This window comes from Anas acuta, chromosome 1 (assembly GCF_963932015.1).
Source record: "Anas acuta chromosome 1, bAnaAcu1.1, whole genome shotgun sequence".
NCBI lineage: Eukaryota > Metazoa > Chordata > Aves > Anseriformes > Anatidae > Anas > Anas acuta.
In genome coordinates this window covers 140,000,470-140,017,022 of record NC_088979.1, presented here as the reverse complement: position 1 = coordinate 140,017,022, position 16,553 = coordinate 140,000,470, and the positions used below count along the sequence as shown (strand labels likewise).

Sequence of the window (16,553 nt, the reverse complement as noted above, 5' to 3'; positions counted from 1 at the left end):
CTCCTCCGTGGTTACACCAAAGATAACCTGTCTGTTTGGCCTGCCTTCAGAAGGGTTACAACACACGTCGAGTTCATGCAAGAACGGACTGTCTGAGCAAGGCGTGCATGCACACTCCCTCTGCCTCCCTCCCTCCCTCCACTTCGTCATGCAGTAGCGACAGGGCCGTAAGTCCAGGGTTAAAGTACCAGCTCAGCTGCTGAAGGCATGGAGAAGAGACGGGCAGGGTTATTGTGCATTGGAATACATAGAACATCACCAAACTACCTCCAGGGACCGTCTCCAGCCACGCCTGTACCGCCTCATGGCGTACGGAGGGAAGGTCGGATGCTGAATTTAAAAAACAATAAATTGTAAGAAATCAAAATCAGACCATCAGTAAGCGTCTAAAACAGAAGAGTGACAAAGGGAGATTTTTCAGCAGCAAATACAGGAACAAAACACGAGATGTTAAACAACCAATTCCAGGCTTGGGATTTAAGTTGAGATAACAAGGGCCAAATCTTCCTTTAGGATCTGCTATGTTAGAGGAAATACAGGTGACATAGTGAAAAAAATGCAGCATCTGACTAGCAGGTTGCTGCTGCTGTGCTGCACTCAAAACTTTGTACAGGAAGGTAACTAACTGATGGAGCTGAGCTGCCGGGGTTTGGATGCCAGCAGACGAGGAGCACCTAATGAAGAGTACAAGGGGCTTCTATGTACTGCCATTGTCCTAAACGTTCAGATCAAACCTCATCACCACCTCTACTCTGATAAGTTCTCCAAAAACCTCTTATCATGGCTCATCCAGGAACAAATTTGTCTACTGAACTCAGACCAAAAACTCTGAGCGTGTCCAAAAATGCTTATTTGCAATGCTCCTTTTAAAAAACAAACTGCTGATACGCCTGCACGTACCTGTACTGTGTTAAGAGTGTGATTGAAGCAGCTATCTATTGATCAGGATTTTCCTAGCTTAGCCTAGTTTGAGGGGAAAAGAAGAAAATATTGCTTGGCTTCCCAAAAGAAGCTGGAAAGGTGACAAAAATCATTTTGGAAGGATCAACACGGGTTTTCTTCTAGTTTGCCAGCACAGCTGTACCAATACACTATGGAAAAACAGGAATTATAAAATGAAAACTTAAAGAAAGAACTCAAACTATAGTGTCACAGGCCGTCGAGCAGAAGCTAAAGCAACCTCAGTTGCAGTAAGCTGATGAAACTGTGTTAACATTTCCTTTTACTTAGTGTTCTTAAACTTTAATCAAGTACTTGAGGAATACTGAATGTTACAGGCAGTGGAACACAGCCTACTTCTCACTGGTAGGGAGCTAATTTCACACCAGAAAATCCCAGTGCAAACTGCAACTGCAAGCCTAGCTGACCTGAAATGGAACTGTGTATCAAGTTGGACCATGATTTAAACTAACAAAAAAAGAAAAAAATAATAAAAAAGAAAAAAATAATAAAAAAAGAAAAGCCATCTAGAATTATGAGGAAAAGATGATTAACTGGAATGGAATGTGATCAGGCAGGATGAAGTAAAGCCCCAGGCTTCTGTAATTCAGATCAATCATGAACATTTCCTGTGGAAGACACCCCTTTTCATAATATACTTATTTCCCCTCCAATTCTGGTACAATGCTTATAGACTTTGATAGAAGACCACCACACAGTGACAGCATCATTAACCTTCACCAAGCTTAGGTTCTGCATAGGTAAAGCACCTATGACATACTTACCTTAAGACACACTGTAATATAGTCTAGAACAAGGACTGTAGAGACTGAGAGAAGGTGTTTATAAAATGGCTAGACTGTTGCCAAAGTAGGTATACTGTCAAATCTTAAACACAAGAAGTCAAAACAACCAGTGGTCAGAGATGCAAGCCCTTTGAACTCCATCATTCCCCAATAACACCAGATGAAGTTACACAATTTGAGAACCAGCAGTGGAGAAACAGGCCCAATAAAGAAGCCGACCCTGATCAAACTTTGCTGCATTTTGTATGCAACATTATCCTTTAACTTTCCCTAAAAGAGGAATAGAGTCCTCACTGCCACAAAATCACACGGCACCTACCCCTAACATCAGTTACCATGGGCTGATTACAGGTACTACCAAATCTTGTGTACAGTGAGGAAGAATGCTATACAGTCAAAGCAGGCACACAAACAGTCAGAGGAAGTCACCACCACCAGAGAGCTGAGGAAGCAGTCATTTTAAGTGGGCAATGACCTGAAAAGCAAAATGTTTAACCAAGTGCAATTTCAGAAAGTAGTTCCTTTGGATCACGGCTGCCCCTGCTGAAGTATGCTGCTCTTCAAGGGCACAGAAGCAACAGAGCTACGCAGCTGCAACTGTGATCTAGGAACGGATGGCATGGGACAGGGGAAGATTACCTCTGGAGGTAGAGGACTTTGAGGTTGGCACCATTTTTTCCTCCTCCTCTTTTTCACGGATGTGTGTCCAGTGCACATCTGCCAGGATCTCCAGAGGATCAACCGGGTTTACAATCTGCTGCAGCCTAAGGTTTCCAGCTACCAGGAGGAGGACATGGCATACCAGAATATGGGCAGGGTGGCATGGAGGACAGGGAGGAAAACATGGGACAACAGAGGAAAGGAAAGGTAACACATCATAGGAAAGGAAATAAGAAAAGAAGAAAAGATAATATTACTGGCTAAGACAGTTTTCAAGACAGGCAGAAAAAGTTCAGCATTGTGTGCACACACTAACACAGCGCTCCTCAGACTCCCCATCAAAGCTGAATGCCATTCCAGAGGCAAAGAGATGCTATTAAAAACTCCGTTGTAGACTATCTCTATTGCAAGCAGCTTCGCTGAAATGAAAGACATTCTCTGGGTGTCCAACAGATATGTGATATGTAAATACTAATTTAGTAGAAATTTCCAGCTCCTTCAGCCTATTCTTCATGATTATTGCCAAAGACATCTTGCTTTTAAAGGCAAGGAACAACTAGTAGTTTGATTCACCAAAACAAAGTCTTTCATACCCTACTATCAGGTTAAGTATCCCTTTCTATGCTGGGTAAATATCTCCTTGTGAATTAAATCACATGATGAATCTCAAGAGTTGCATTTGTATGTATATGTATGTGCATGTGCACACACAAGCACAGACTTTCACATTTAAAACAGCACTTTGTGCACTCCTGCTAATTTGCACAAAATGGGTACAATTCAAAGGGTACAATTGTTTTTCTGAAGAATATCATCATTTTCATTATAACTTAACAGCACCTCCACCTCCCCCGAAGGGACTTCCTGTTGCAAAACTGAATCTGTTTAAAAGCTATTGCGTTATTTCTCAGTTGCCTGTCTACACAAAGCTCAGATATTGCTAGTCAAAGGAAACAACAGGCACACCACTAAAGCAACTGATAAGCAACTTGCTTAACTGCTGCAGAATGTCCATGCTGGGAGCACCTAACCTGAGGTGTGTATTATATTGATAAACCCTGTCTCTATTGCTGTCTGTTCTGGGACTGTTGCTCAGATTTTATTTACCCATATTAAAATAACTCATTCTACAGGGGACAAAGTGTTCAGCATCTTCAGAAGTGATCTTCAAAAGCAACTGACTCATCCTGAAAAGTAAAATGCCCATTTAATTTATAAAGCAATAAGTCAATTTTCAAAACACACAGATTACCACTGTGTAGGGCAAAATGCTTTTTCAGCAGTTTAAAGCCTCAAAAGCAATTAGAATTTCATATGCTGGATTAGTATTTGAAGGAAACAAGAAGAATTAGCATCATTTAGAGGCTGCACTCATCATTTTCTGATGTCTGGTTTTAATGAAGGTCCTCTCTCGTGGCCATGTTTTCCTCAGTCATGGCAAACAGTTTGGGACTTCTGCTTCAGGAATGACTGTGTGTGACATTTGCCATTAAAACTGCAGAAAAAAAAAACAGGCAGAAGGAACTGCAGGAAGGACAGAATCGCCAGCTGGTCACTGAAGAGGAAAAGGGTTCAGACACACAAACTCAAATGCAGAGCAGGATTGACAATTTAGCCAAGTATTTAGCGTTTTTGTCTCTGTTACCTCATCAGAGAGTTTCTTATCAATCAGCACAACCGCACGGTCTAACCAGAGCTACTGGACATCTTGCAGGGACAGGGGTCTGGGCTTTTCTCACTGCATACCAAAGCACTCGCATGCAGGCCCCAAGATAAGTAGAGTTAGCATTTGCATTGCCACACAAAATTTTGTGTTAAAAGGTTTAGGTTTGCCAGCAATGGCTGAGAAGTATATAGTCACTCAGCAAGGCTAGAAAAGAGCAGGTCCCACATGATCTGTATGTTTTAAAATGGATTTCTCTGGGATTTAGATCAGTGTAACATACACACCATCGGTTACCCTGCAAGTCTCCAGACCGAGGCCCAGGCCTGTCCTGGTTAGGATATAGGCCCTTTTCACCTTTTCCAGGAAATAAATAGCAGCTTAAACAGTACAGCCAACTGTGAAGGACTGCTCCTTGGCTGACAGGCAAATGTAACATTTTGTTGAGATCTAAATGCTTGAGAATTTCACATGACAGCTCTGTAGCCCTTCCTCAAGACTGCCTGCTAAGCTTTACAGGATGCTGGACATTAATACCACTTACATTTGGGAAGGTAGCCTTCCCCTGCAGTTCCTCTGTGGCACCTACCAGTGCTTCCTAAGAAGTGGGCAGTCTCAATGGTTAACCTTCAGTGGAACAAGAAGCCACCCACAAACCAATGCCTTGGAGGCCAGGTCTAGAGAACACTAGCTGCTACAACAGGGGAAACTTCTTCATTTGTGCTCTTTAGCCATCTTACTAATACTTCTCATACTTACCACCAGAAAAGTTAATTTGGAAAAAAAAAATCTCTTTTCATTTTTTTTTCCCCTTGGGAAAAAAAAAGTCAGAAGCTAAGCTACTGTTTTTACAACTGTATGTTGCAAAACAGGCAATCTGATGACTGGCTATGCCATCTTACCTTCAGGAAGGCACTTGGATTTTCCTCCTATGTATTCTGGCTCTAATGAACCACATTGAGGGACTAAGGGATTAAACAACTATTAGAACCAAGTGCTTAAAAAAAAAAAAAAACACAAAACAAAACCACAACAAATAACCATCAGAAATAAACTGAAACAAAATGCATTATGGAAAACAACACATCTAGTTAGATAGGAATGTTAAGCTCATTTAATGCCCATTTTATGACTGTAAAATTTGAGGGATCTCCACAGTTTGATTAGTGTCCCCAACAGACTCTCCCCACGGAAACACATTCACAAAGGACAATAACAAAAAATGCAAGTTTGCTCACACAGGCAACCCAATAGCAGCACTTCTGATGTGTCCTATTTGTCTGACCTACTGCACAGGTACAATTAGTCTGTGCATATGGACTAAATCTGGAACTCCTAAATATGTGGGGGTCACTGCTCATGCTCATTACACTAACAAATTGTCCAGGTTTTCCAGATATCCTGAAATGCTGGGAAACTTTACATTTTTCCTAAAAGCAGTGGCAATGTCAGACCTGATATATGGCACTTTGATCAGGAGATGAAGGTAACAACAGCTATCGAATCGGTTTTTAGAAGGCTGGTAATGCAATTACATAAAACACGGATTCTTCTCATGTGGGACCTGCTCTTTAAAATAGTTCCCCCTGCTTAGGGGAAATGGAAGTGGAAATGGTATACGGGTACCTTTAAATGTACCCGTGTCCTCTTCATTTGAGAGACGTTGAAGCCAGAGACCTTGCTGCAGCTCTCTCTCCCAAGGGCAATACTCCCCCTCTACAGCAGAGGGAACCACACATCCATAACATCACATCAGACACACGTGTGTACACACAAGCAATGGTGAGAGAGAGAGAGAGAGAGAGAGAGAGAAAGACAGAAAGAAACAGAGAAAGGACAGCATCAGAAAGACAGACTGTCTGGAAATCCCCCAAGACCCCTTCTTTATTCCTGCTGTATGGCAGGAACACTGCTCAACAGGAAAAACATTGGCCTGAGAACACCAAGATTGACCAAACTAAACATGCATGTTACCGTACTTAAAAAGCAGTCTCGACTTTCACAGCTCCTACATTGAAAAAATAGCCAAGCAGGCTGTTGAGCTTGTGAACAAAACTGGCACTAAGACCCAAAATAACAAGACCTCTGCTTGCAGCAGGCAGCCAGAGACCTTTGTGAAGAAGCTCTTTGGAGTCTACTATTCTTCACAAAAGGGAAATGTAAGTACAAAGACAAAGAAAAAGACAAGATCAGTAAGAAAACTGGAATGGTGGTGAAACACTGAAAATGTCTATTCTTAGCACAAACTGCATTTGGATGACTGAGACAAACACACAGGGGAAGGAGTCTTTCCCTAAGATTTTCCACAGACATCCCTCAGAGTGAAAATGAGAATCCCCTGAACTCCCTGACTTCTCATGGAGAAGGGGAGAGCTAAAAGCAGCTTCTTCGGGCATGCTAGGGCACTACCCCTGAGTGAAGCACCCCACAGCACTGAAAACACTGCCTCCACAATGCTTCTAGTTCTTGCTGCCAAATAACAAAGGGCCTGTTCAAATCCAATTCCCAATAATAATAATAAATAACAGTAAAGCAACACATAGTCACAAAGCTGGGAGTTGCACATGTTGGCAGGGTATATGGGAAGCATACTGTGTTGGTACTAGTGCTGCAACTGCCCTGGGGGGAAAAATCTTCTGGATCCAGAATGACCAAACCAAAGCTTCCATTGACAATAACTCCCTCAAAAAAGAAAGTAATACAAAAGTGAAAGGAGAAGTTTTCCAAGGAAAATCTTTCTTATTCTACATGGCAACTACGCAGTTCAGTTTTCCCTGCTGTCTAGCAGAAAGAAAGGACAAATCAATCTGTCTAACCTTCACTAGACTCTTCTTCTTCCTCCTCTTCCTCCTCCTCATACTCCTCGTCGTCCTCCTCCTCCTCCTCCTCTTCTTCTTCTTTGTACTCAATCTCATGATTCTCCTCAGCCTCAATCTCTTCTTCACTCTTTCCCTTCAGGAGGGCATGGATGCGCACAGCCTCTTTCCACGGCACACCACCCAAATCTGAAGGGGGTTGCTGAGGCAGCAGCAGTTCATCTTCATCTTCATCTTCTTCCTCCATTTCAGACTCTGAACTACTACAAGGGTTTAAAAAAAGATAAAAAGACAAATAGCAAACGTTTCCTAGATCAGTCTTAGATCACTCACAAGTCATTACAATAAACAGAAGTCCAAAACACACAATGCAAACTGCAATACTTAATTTTCTGCTTTCGGTATTTCATAGGAGTTATAGTGACAGCACAGACTGTGGCCTGTAGTATGATCCTTGCCCTGCTTTTTTTTTTTTTTAAACGGGGAAGCAGCATAAAAGTGTTTGTAAAGCCACGTCCAAATACTTGTGCAGTATTAATTGTTACAGGCGTGACCATTCTGGAATATTGTAGAAAGAAGTGACTTTCCTAATACCACATTGCTTTGGATAAACTGGTGCAAGAGCGCTTGGCAGTGTCATAATGTAAAAGGTCACATATTTTGATAATGGCAGCTTCTTCTAGCGTTTTGGATAGCTAAGATGTTTTTGGCACTTGCTGGGGACAACCACAAGAGGCTTCAGGAGTAGCAAGATCACATAACACAACTACCAGGTGCCAAGCACTACGGCATATGAGCTAAGGAGAACAGGAGAAAAAAAAAAGCAAAATTCCTCACTTTTCTACATCACAGATAGAATCACTGTACATGTATGCACTCACTTAAGTATACAGTGTACATAGTGGTAAGAAATTATAGGAAGCAGTTAAAGGATAATTACAATATTGAGCTTATTATTTGCACAGCAAAGTCTAAAACATGTAAACCAATAAATTGTTAGTGCTTAGACATTGCTGTTCAATTCTAGCAGTTTCTCTGTATAAGTAGCAGGGACAAGAAATGTAACTGTCTATACAATGACATTTAAACTAGCTCACTCTTACATTCTGGACTACGTAGAGATACCGGGAAGAAAGATGGTTGTATTTGTCACTGGAAAATGAATGTGAACCATACCACATTCAGAGAATGCATCTGCAGGGTGAAAAGGTACCCTTTCTTTGTTTTGTCTTAATAGATCATTGTCAAGAAGAATCGCATTGATTAGAACAACAGCTGGATAAAAAATAAGATATATTTCATATAACTTGTACAGTTGTTGCAGTTCTGTTTCCCATACACAAGGTTTTTATTACATAGGCAGTCATTATGTGACAAACTGACACTTCACAAAAAATGACACACAACAGGGCCCTTTCTTTTGTATTGCAAATAAACATATCCAGTCTCAGAACATCAAATTACTCTACCACTACATGAATATATAATGTTTCTATAATTTTATTAATCTGTTAGAACAAGAGACTGTTTTTGATAGCAATGTTAATAAGGAAAACACTTTTTTTCATTTTCTGATTTTCGTGTATTTATGTCCATTGGCTCTTAAATTCTCCTCATGGTTCTGCACATATATAACATGATTTTGACAAAAGTGAAATCTTCAAGTTATAACCCACATTTTCACAGCATAAATTGAATATTTATTTTTATCAGGCCACAGTAAAAGCTGAATACGAATGATGTTGCATGCCATGGACTTGGTGTGTATTCCAGGAGACTGGGGCATTTTCCAAAGGCTTTACACAAGTATGCTCACAGAGATAAAAAGTGATGTTCCCTCTCTTCCTCCTCCCCGATTAGCAGCACACTTTCCTACCCTTTAGTATGGAAATAAACCTGACAGGTGCTGCATGCTGGCTTTTTCATGTGCTGTCAATAAGGTTTACTGCTAGTCCAACTGTTGCCATGACTGCTGAATGGGACCGCGAGCTGCTGCTCTTCAACCAGCCCGCTTATCTCATGTAATATTGACGACATACATTCTTTACCACATAGCTCACTTTACCTTCTTTGGCTTTTATTTATAACCTGCTTTTTGTTTGACCTTCAAATACTGAGAAATGAGAAGCTCAGAGGCAGCAGTGAGATGGCGTGGTATAGTGGGCATTCCTTTCAGCTGGGTGATTTTCTGCCACAAGAAATAATTCAACAGCTGACACTTTTTTTTTTTCCTTCTGTAAAGCAGTGATCAAAGACTAACGTTGGTTACTTTATGGAATTTGGATAACCAGTTGAATACCCCTTTAACGAGGTGTTCCTACACAGATGTAGCACTGAGGAAAGGAACCTAAACTGGAAATGAACCTCTTCTATTCCTTTGCCATACAGGTCCCACACAGCATGAGCTGTCCTACCACGCTCTTTTGAAAGGTCGCTGTAACAGAGTATTATACCAAAACTGCAGATGGCATTCTGAAAGTTACTGCAAGTTAAAGCCAATGAAGGCACTTAGAGGGTTTTCTCAAATGCTGTGTAGTCAGAGTTTGGTTGCTTAAACAATTTTTCCTCTTGAGGAGTTGATGCCTAAGCAAGATTAACTCTCTTTTGAAAATATATCCTTTGAATACTACTTTCTGTAAAATTTCTCTGCAATGTGTATGCCCATGTGTACACGCATGTATGTGTGCAGGGAAGCTGGGCACCCAGCCTGAGTCTGATTTGGAGTTCATACCGAGGTGAACCTTGAAGCCCAATCCATTGCTCCATAAGACACGGAGTGAACAAAAAGTCCTGCATTTCCTCAGCCTACTCCTAAGCCTGCAGTTCTTCACCGAGACAGTGAAGATGATCAAATCAGGGCTTTGCTTGGCTTGTTGCAGGGTTATTTTTTTTCTTTTGTTGCTGAAAAAGTGGTGACTTTTTCCTTTTGTTTTCTGGTCTTTCTGTGAAATATCAAGGAGTGGATACAGCTGAACAGAAGATAACAGATAACTATATCATCTAGAAAATTCTCTCTTTGATGTTTGCCACACAGCTTTATCAATGTTGTAAGTAAATTGCTTGCAGCATTTGGATTTGGGACAGATTTTTTTCCAAGTCAAACTGACAGGCGATTTAGTAACTTTTTTCCTTCCTTTCTATAATAGAGTGTGAATTGCCCACTAAACACTGCTTTGCACAAGCAAAATCTAATAATTCAGTCTATTACAGACAGGAATACCTAGTTCAATTCAAGTTATGAAGATGAACATATACAAAGACAGCTAAAGGTAGCAGCTTATTAAGCTACCAAACCTAATGGTGTAGGTATTCTTTCCACAGTTCTACAAAACACCTCTTGGAAATGACGAAGAGCTTCGTATCCCAAAATACCAAAGTTCCACTTTTTTAACTCTCTTCTCCTTTGGAAATTTTCTGCCATTCACTGACCAGGAGAGTTTTGATTTATTGACCTACAGAGTTTTGATTTATTGAAATCATGACCAATAATAATAGGGCATCATACTAGTGAATTTTGGTTTAGAGCTATAAACATAAAGGACCACGAACCTCATGATATTATTAATGCCTAAACTGTCAAAACTGATTTAAGTCCTAGGCCTGAGCTGGGAGCTAAAGGAGGGATAAGTAAGGAAAACAGAGTTTGCATTTCCCATTAAAAAGTCCCATGACTATTCAAGCAGACACTTCCAGTTCCCAATTGTGTAAAATATGTCAAAATAGCATATTCTAAAGAAATTACTATGTTAAGAAATTAACCAAAGAGTATTATTTAAGTTTTGGAGAAAACTGCTGTGCAAGTTATTAGCAGTTCCCAGGCCCAGAAGGTCCCATTGAGCTACATCCTCATGTATCCAAATCTACATGCTCTCTGTCAAGAGTGTCAGAGTTCAGGCTATTAGTAGTTAGCTTTCAGATGCTGCCCCTTCAAATTTACCTTAAAAGATATATAAATGGCAGATTCTGCTCAACCTAAATCCTGTAAACATTTTAATGAACATAGCTCCATTCTTCACTACACCAATTCAATTCAGTTCAATTTCACATGCATAAATGTAAAGAATTTCTTATACAGCCCTATTCCTGTAGGTAATGCATTCACTGAATATGTTTGTAGGCTCTAATGCTGCTACAGGCTTATCTGAGTTTACTTCAAGAAGACTACTGGGCATTCTGAAAGCTAAAAAGATAAGGGTTGTTATTGCTACAAAGAAAAGTAGATTAGAAACCACTATTCTGAGACTGAGAATTAAAAATTGTGAGATTAATTATAAAGTTCAGAAGCATTCTTCATCAAATATTCTCTCTCACTGATTCTTGCAGCACCTATTTCCATGAGCTCTACTTGCAAATACTTGGATCCTAATATGTTTACACATCCCTTTGCAGATAACAGAAAATTTGTAAAGGTGCAATATACAGGCAAAAACTTCAAACTAAGATCTGTTAGGCTTTCCATCAGCAGTCAGTCAGGATTACAATGCTCAGTGTTTCAAGTTTGAGTCTTTGAACTAAAAATGTTATTAAATTGTGATGCAAAATAGAAGAAAAGTTAACTTTGGAACCCACTCCCATCTGAACCTGTGTTCTGCTTGCTCAAAAGACTCATTAGCCTTTAATATAATTTTCAAAATAAATAAATAAAATTTAAAATTTCTTTCCAACTTAGGACTGAAATACTTAGGACTGAAGTGTTATGGTACTATAATTATCCATGGCATTATGGTATTATAGTTATCTTCTAAGAATGGTAGTAAGCAGAAACTATGATGTAAAATATTTATGTACATACATGAAATACTTCCAAGAACTTTAGGAAGAGCAACCTGGCAAACAATATGTTAAAAACAAAACCAAAAAAAGCTAAGGGAACAACAGGCAAAAGTCTGTTGGGACCGTTATAAGAAAGCTTATGGTCACCGTGTACTAACCTGCTGGGCACATCCTCTTCTGTTCCTTTGTCCAACACACTGCTGAGGTTATGCTCTGCTAGCGTCTCTTCAGGAACCTCTTCCAGTTCTTCTTCCCGCTGCAGCGACAGTCGGTAATTCTCCAGCTCAATTCGCTCAGGTGTGCCACGCAACCGCTTAGCGAGGCTGGGCTCTTCCAGCCCATTTACATTAGAACCTAAAGAACAAGTCAGTGAATAAACAATAAATGCAACAGTCAGGACTGTAATTTTTTTAAGGAAATTGAGCAATTGGGATAAATAGGGCTTGAGGCAGAGGGACGTAAATAAAGCGAGAGAATACCTTATGTCATTATCCTGTTCACCACTACTGGCAGAACCTCTTGGGGAGCCAGACTGCAAAAGGGAACCTTAGTGTTTTTGGCTAACAGATGCTGAAAAGAATGTTAAATGTCCTAGTTGAGAGAAGACATAAGGATGTTTTAACTGTGCTGGAGCCTACATCATAAATACTGGGGAAGGCCTGGCCACAGGCTGGACGTATTCTCTGAGACCACATAGGAACGCCTGGGGGCAAGCCTGCTGCATGGTGTCAAAACTGTTACTGGTCAAGCCAGGTAGGTCTGTTAGAGTTAGAGAGTGAGCAAGTATCACTAACACTTAAAGATGCTGAGTGGGAAGGGATGAGAAAGTCCCATTTGGAGTGAGTTTTCAAACTTTTTTGGATTTGAATTTACTTTTTAATCAAAGTTTGAGATGAAATGAACCACAGGGAAAAAAGTAGGTGAGATGTTTGCAAGCACGAACATCATGAGTCCCAGAGACTTGCAAGGGCATGTGAATCAGACATTTGGAGAAAAGTATACAGAAGTTTCATTCACTGTAGCACTCAATTAATTAAATTCTAACCCACACTCATCTATCTCTTTTTAAAATTCTAGTATTTTAGCTTAAACAGCAAGCCACTGTTTACCCTTATGCAGCTTACTATTTACTGAGCCTAATCTTTCCTAGCTTCTGTTTTGCTACGCTAAACAAACCGAGTATTCCTCTCATGAGATAAGCTCTTCAGTGCACTGATCACCCCCTAGGTCTCTGCACCTGTCCCTGTCTGGATTAATCTTTCCAGAACCTGCGTGATCAGAATTGTACACAGCTTTCCAGATGAGGTCTTATCAGTGTAACATACAGCCCTGCCAGAAATCTCTCATCTGACACACCCTGAGAACACATTTGCCTATTTATACGCCACATAATACTGGTGGCTTTTGTTTATTGACTGATATTCAGATCTTTCTCCTTCTCTGCTTTCAACTGATAAGCACCTTGCTGGTAGCCAAATCACTTTCTTGGTGCATGACCTGGTACTTTCTACTATTACATTTCTATTTTTACTACGACAGTCCATAACACCATGCAGCTCTTAGTGTATGACATGCTTATCCTCCTCTGCATTGATGAGGGCTTGAAATGTTGCCCTAGCAATAAACTTCATTAGCAGATTTTTCCTTTCTGGCTAGTAACCTTAGCAAAAGCAATACAAAGATCAGTCCCCAGATCATTTTTTTTTTTGACACTCCGTAGTCTGTGGGTGTTACCCAACCCCAGTAATTCCATTTTGAGTAAAACCTCTAAACTCTCTTAAGCCAGCTCCTCAGCTACTTGATACTTCATGTACTACCCCCACATTTTACCAGCTTAAATAATTATTTCCACATGCCAGCTTTCAGGTACTTTACTGAAGTCCAATTTTTGGATGCACTGCATTTCCCTCCTGGAGGTAATCAGTTACTTCATCAATACCAGCTGTCAGGCTAATCTGGCACAGCCTGTGGTGAATCCATGTCACATTTTATACCACTTACCTTCATGAGGTCAAAAGACTTCATTTGCAGAACTAGCAGTCCTTATTTATTCCCCTCAAAGAAGGTGTTTTATCTATTGTTTTGATTAACAGATCTGTACTTGTTCAGATCACTTTTTTTCCTTTTTTTTTTTTTTTATGTGCACGTCATACTTTTGTCACCCAGCAGCAGCATTACCCTGAATTTGATAGTCAGGGTGCATCAGGATAGCCCGATTTAAACATAAATTGCTACCAAAAAGCTCACAATTTCACTGTACAGGTTTTCCAGTTTTCTGAAACAAAGATTATTTGGTCTCATTTTACTTCCACACATATAGTATAATAATATTTAAATTTTGCTTCCAGCTTCATTGGGTTAATTTCCATTTCCAAACCTTGCTATATATACACTAACATCTTTTGCTCCCATGTTCAATGCCAACCTCCCAACTGAAATCGGAGGCCAAATATCCACTTGCTATCCTGGCTGTCCCTAAAACTGCATTTAATCTCAGACTCATCCTCTGTGGACCCACTTCTGTTTTTCCTCATCTTGCTTGTACTTAAATACTTAAAGAATACAGCTGCTTGTTTTCCTTTCCTATACAAATCTGAACCTAGCATAAGCTTTGGCAACACTGATTTTATCCTCACATGTTTTGACCTCCAAGACAACTTCTGTTTTCTTTCTCTGTTCTTTGTAGTTTATCAGTTTATTCCCGTAACAGCCCTTATTCAGGACAATTATTCACCCAGTAACATCTCAGTTAAAGGACTACCTAGGCCTTGCCATAATTAGTGGCGTTAATTTCAAATCCCTCTCTAGAAAGATAAAATCTCATGAAGACAACTGCCAGGAGTGCTCTTCCCTCTTGCTTGAACCTTTCTATGATGTGGGCAAGTGGCTGCTGTGCCCTTGGCTGCAACTCCCGGGGTTATTTATGGTACAAACCGCGGCTTGCTCAGGTGGAAGGAGGGAGCATTACCTTCCATTTCCAGGCACACAATGGTCTCTACCGTTTCCTGCTGCTAAGCCTTATGTTGTATTAGTCCTTTCAAAGTTCAGTGGAACTGAACTGCCTCCTCAGCTGGGATTCACATTTCATTTCATTCTCTCTGGATGGTGATACCACCTCAGCCAAATCTATTTTTGCAATCTGTGTTACATTCCCCAGCCCTGAGTTCACAGTAACAGGGGAACTGACCTGGAATATTGCTCTGCCAGTTCTGGCTGACATGGAAAAACCAAGGACTCTGGGTAATGGAAGAACATCAAGGTGAAGGAAAACAAAGAAAGAATTCACCAAATCATCATAAAACGAGAGTTTTTCTACTTGGAACTTTTTACACAACACAGCGCTCAGCTAGGCTCAGCTATTTCCAGAGAAATATCTTTTCACAGACTGTTTTTAACTTGCTCTCTTCTGATGCATACCCCAACATAGCTGGAATGTCCACAAGCAGAAAAAAAGGATGAAAATGAGAAGAATGAGATTTTTTTTTTCATCTGACATTATTTTATTCCTCTGTTTTTTTTTTTGTTTTTTTTTTTTTAACAATCTTAAGGTTTTTTGTTTTTTGTTTTGTGTGTGTGAGTGTTTTGTTTGTTTTTTTGTTTGGTCAGCCTTTTCAAAGAAAAGTAAAATACATAATATCATTTTCATATAATTAAATGATGTGAATGGAATATTGGAAAAAAAAAAAAAAAAAAAAGAGATGCTTGTTTCACTGCCTGGGCTGGGAACAAAGACCAGTAGCAATAACTCTAAGGTAAAAAAAGGGCTGAAAATCAAGCTGACATCTGTTTATATGCATTTCACTAGCATATATAATCTTTCAGGCATGTTATTCAATAAAAACAAGTTATCATTAACCTTCTAATCATGAAGACCCTGTATCAGTATAACATATACAAAGAGAAACAAACCAGTTCTGCCACAGCATAAACAGTGAAGTGTGGGCAAATGAATCAATAAAACTGTTAAAAATTTGAAAAGATGGAAAATCTATCCAAACTTAAAGGTAAAAGGATGTGGTCAAGCCAGGATATCCCATAAGCTTGGTAAGGGCTCTCTGTCTCAAAACACCAACAAAGTAAGAAGAAAATTCCCAGCAACTCTCAAATCCATGTATATATCTACACACTTCAGATGCAGGACTGGTCACACGCCTCCGCCTTACTTTGCACATAAACCAGCTCTGCATTGAGAACATAATCCAGGAGCTCAACTGATTACCAACATCAGCAAGGGATCTGTAGAAGTCTGGTCTATGTGAACACACTGTACACAAGACTTGGATTTGTTTCTAAAAGGTGCCATGAAGGCTTATCTGGCTAGTTGCAAAGCCACTGTCAACTTTGTTACCAAATGTGAAACAGGAGAAATGCTACCAATAGCCAAATGAAGTCGTCAACTATCAGAAAGAAAGCATTACAGTCCACAAACCTAGCTAAGGGACAAAAGTAAGCAGAAGATATAGGTTTAGTTAACATTACAAAATGATGAACAATTTCTCCACATCATGCTATAGAGTTGATTCATTCGAAGCTACCAAAAATAAATAAATTGGCAAAGGGAAAATTGTGGATGTCCTACCCTTATTTCTTCTAAATATATATGGTGCTGTATGCATGAACAAGGTCTATTTCAATGCAGTTCTTGTAGATGCTAAAGCCTTGCTTTTTAATGTTCCTCTGGAGAGGAAAGGTCCCCCTCTCAAATTGTCATGCTGTATTCCCCAGGCTATTTTGTAGCTTGCCAGTGGGAAATAGCTGCAGAGTACATTCATTATCCATTATCTGACATTCCACCTTGTCAGTACATTTGGGCCCAAGGCCAAAAGCCTGAAATCGGTCACAACTGAGAGAAAAGGGGCTGATGAGGCTACATGTGCCAGAAAGATGCTATGTTAT

General features: G+C 40.0%; 1 protein-coding gene across 26 annotated transcripts in view; it reads right to left on the bottom strand.

The window, feature by feature from the left end:
* The window catches only part of MICAL3 (microtubule associated monooxygenase, calponin and LIM domain containing 3), a 176,210-nt gene that overhangs the window by 38,906 nt on the left and 120,751 nt on the right, over positions 1 to 16,553 (bottom strand). For 18 of the 26 annotated variants that reach the window (XM_068660214.1, XM_068660266.1, XM_068660224.1 and 15 more), the window contains 5 exons: positions 11,816 to 12,011; positions 6,885 to 7,147; positions 5,695 to 5,784; positions 2,385 to 2,522; positions 268 to 330 (listed from right to left, as the gene is read on the bottom strand). In XM_068660214.1, coding sequence (XP_068516315.1) covers positions 268 to 330; positions 2,385 to 2,522; positions 5,695 to 5,784; positions 6,885 to 7,147; positions 11,816 to 12,011 — 750 coding nt within the window. Of the gene's footprint in view, positions 1 to 267; positions 331 to 2,384; positions 2,523 to 4,970; positions 5,034 to 5,694; positions 5,785 to 6,884; positions 7,148 to 11,815; positions 12,012 to 16,553 lie in introns of all 26 variants that reach the window. The other 8 variants (XM_068660334.1, XM_068660392.1, XM_068660402.1 and 5 more) reach the window with 6 other exon arrangements.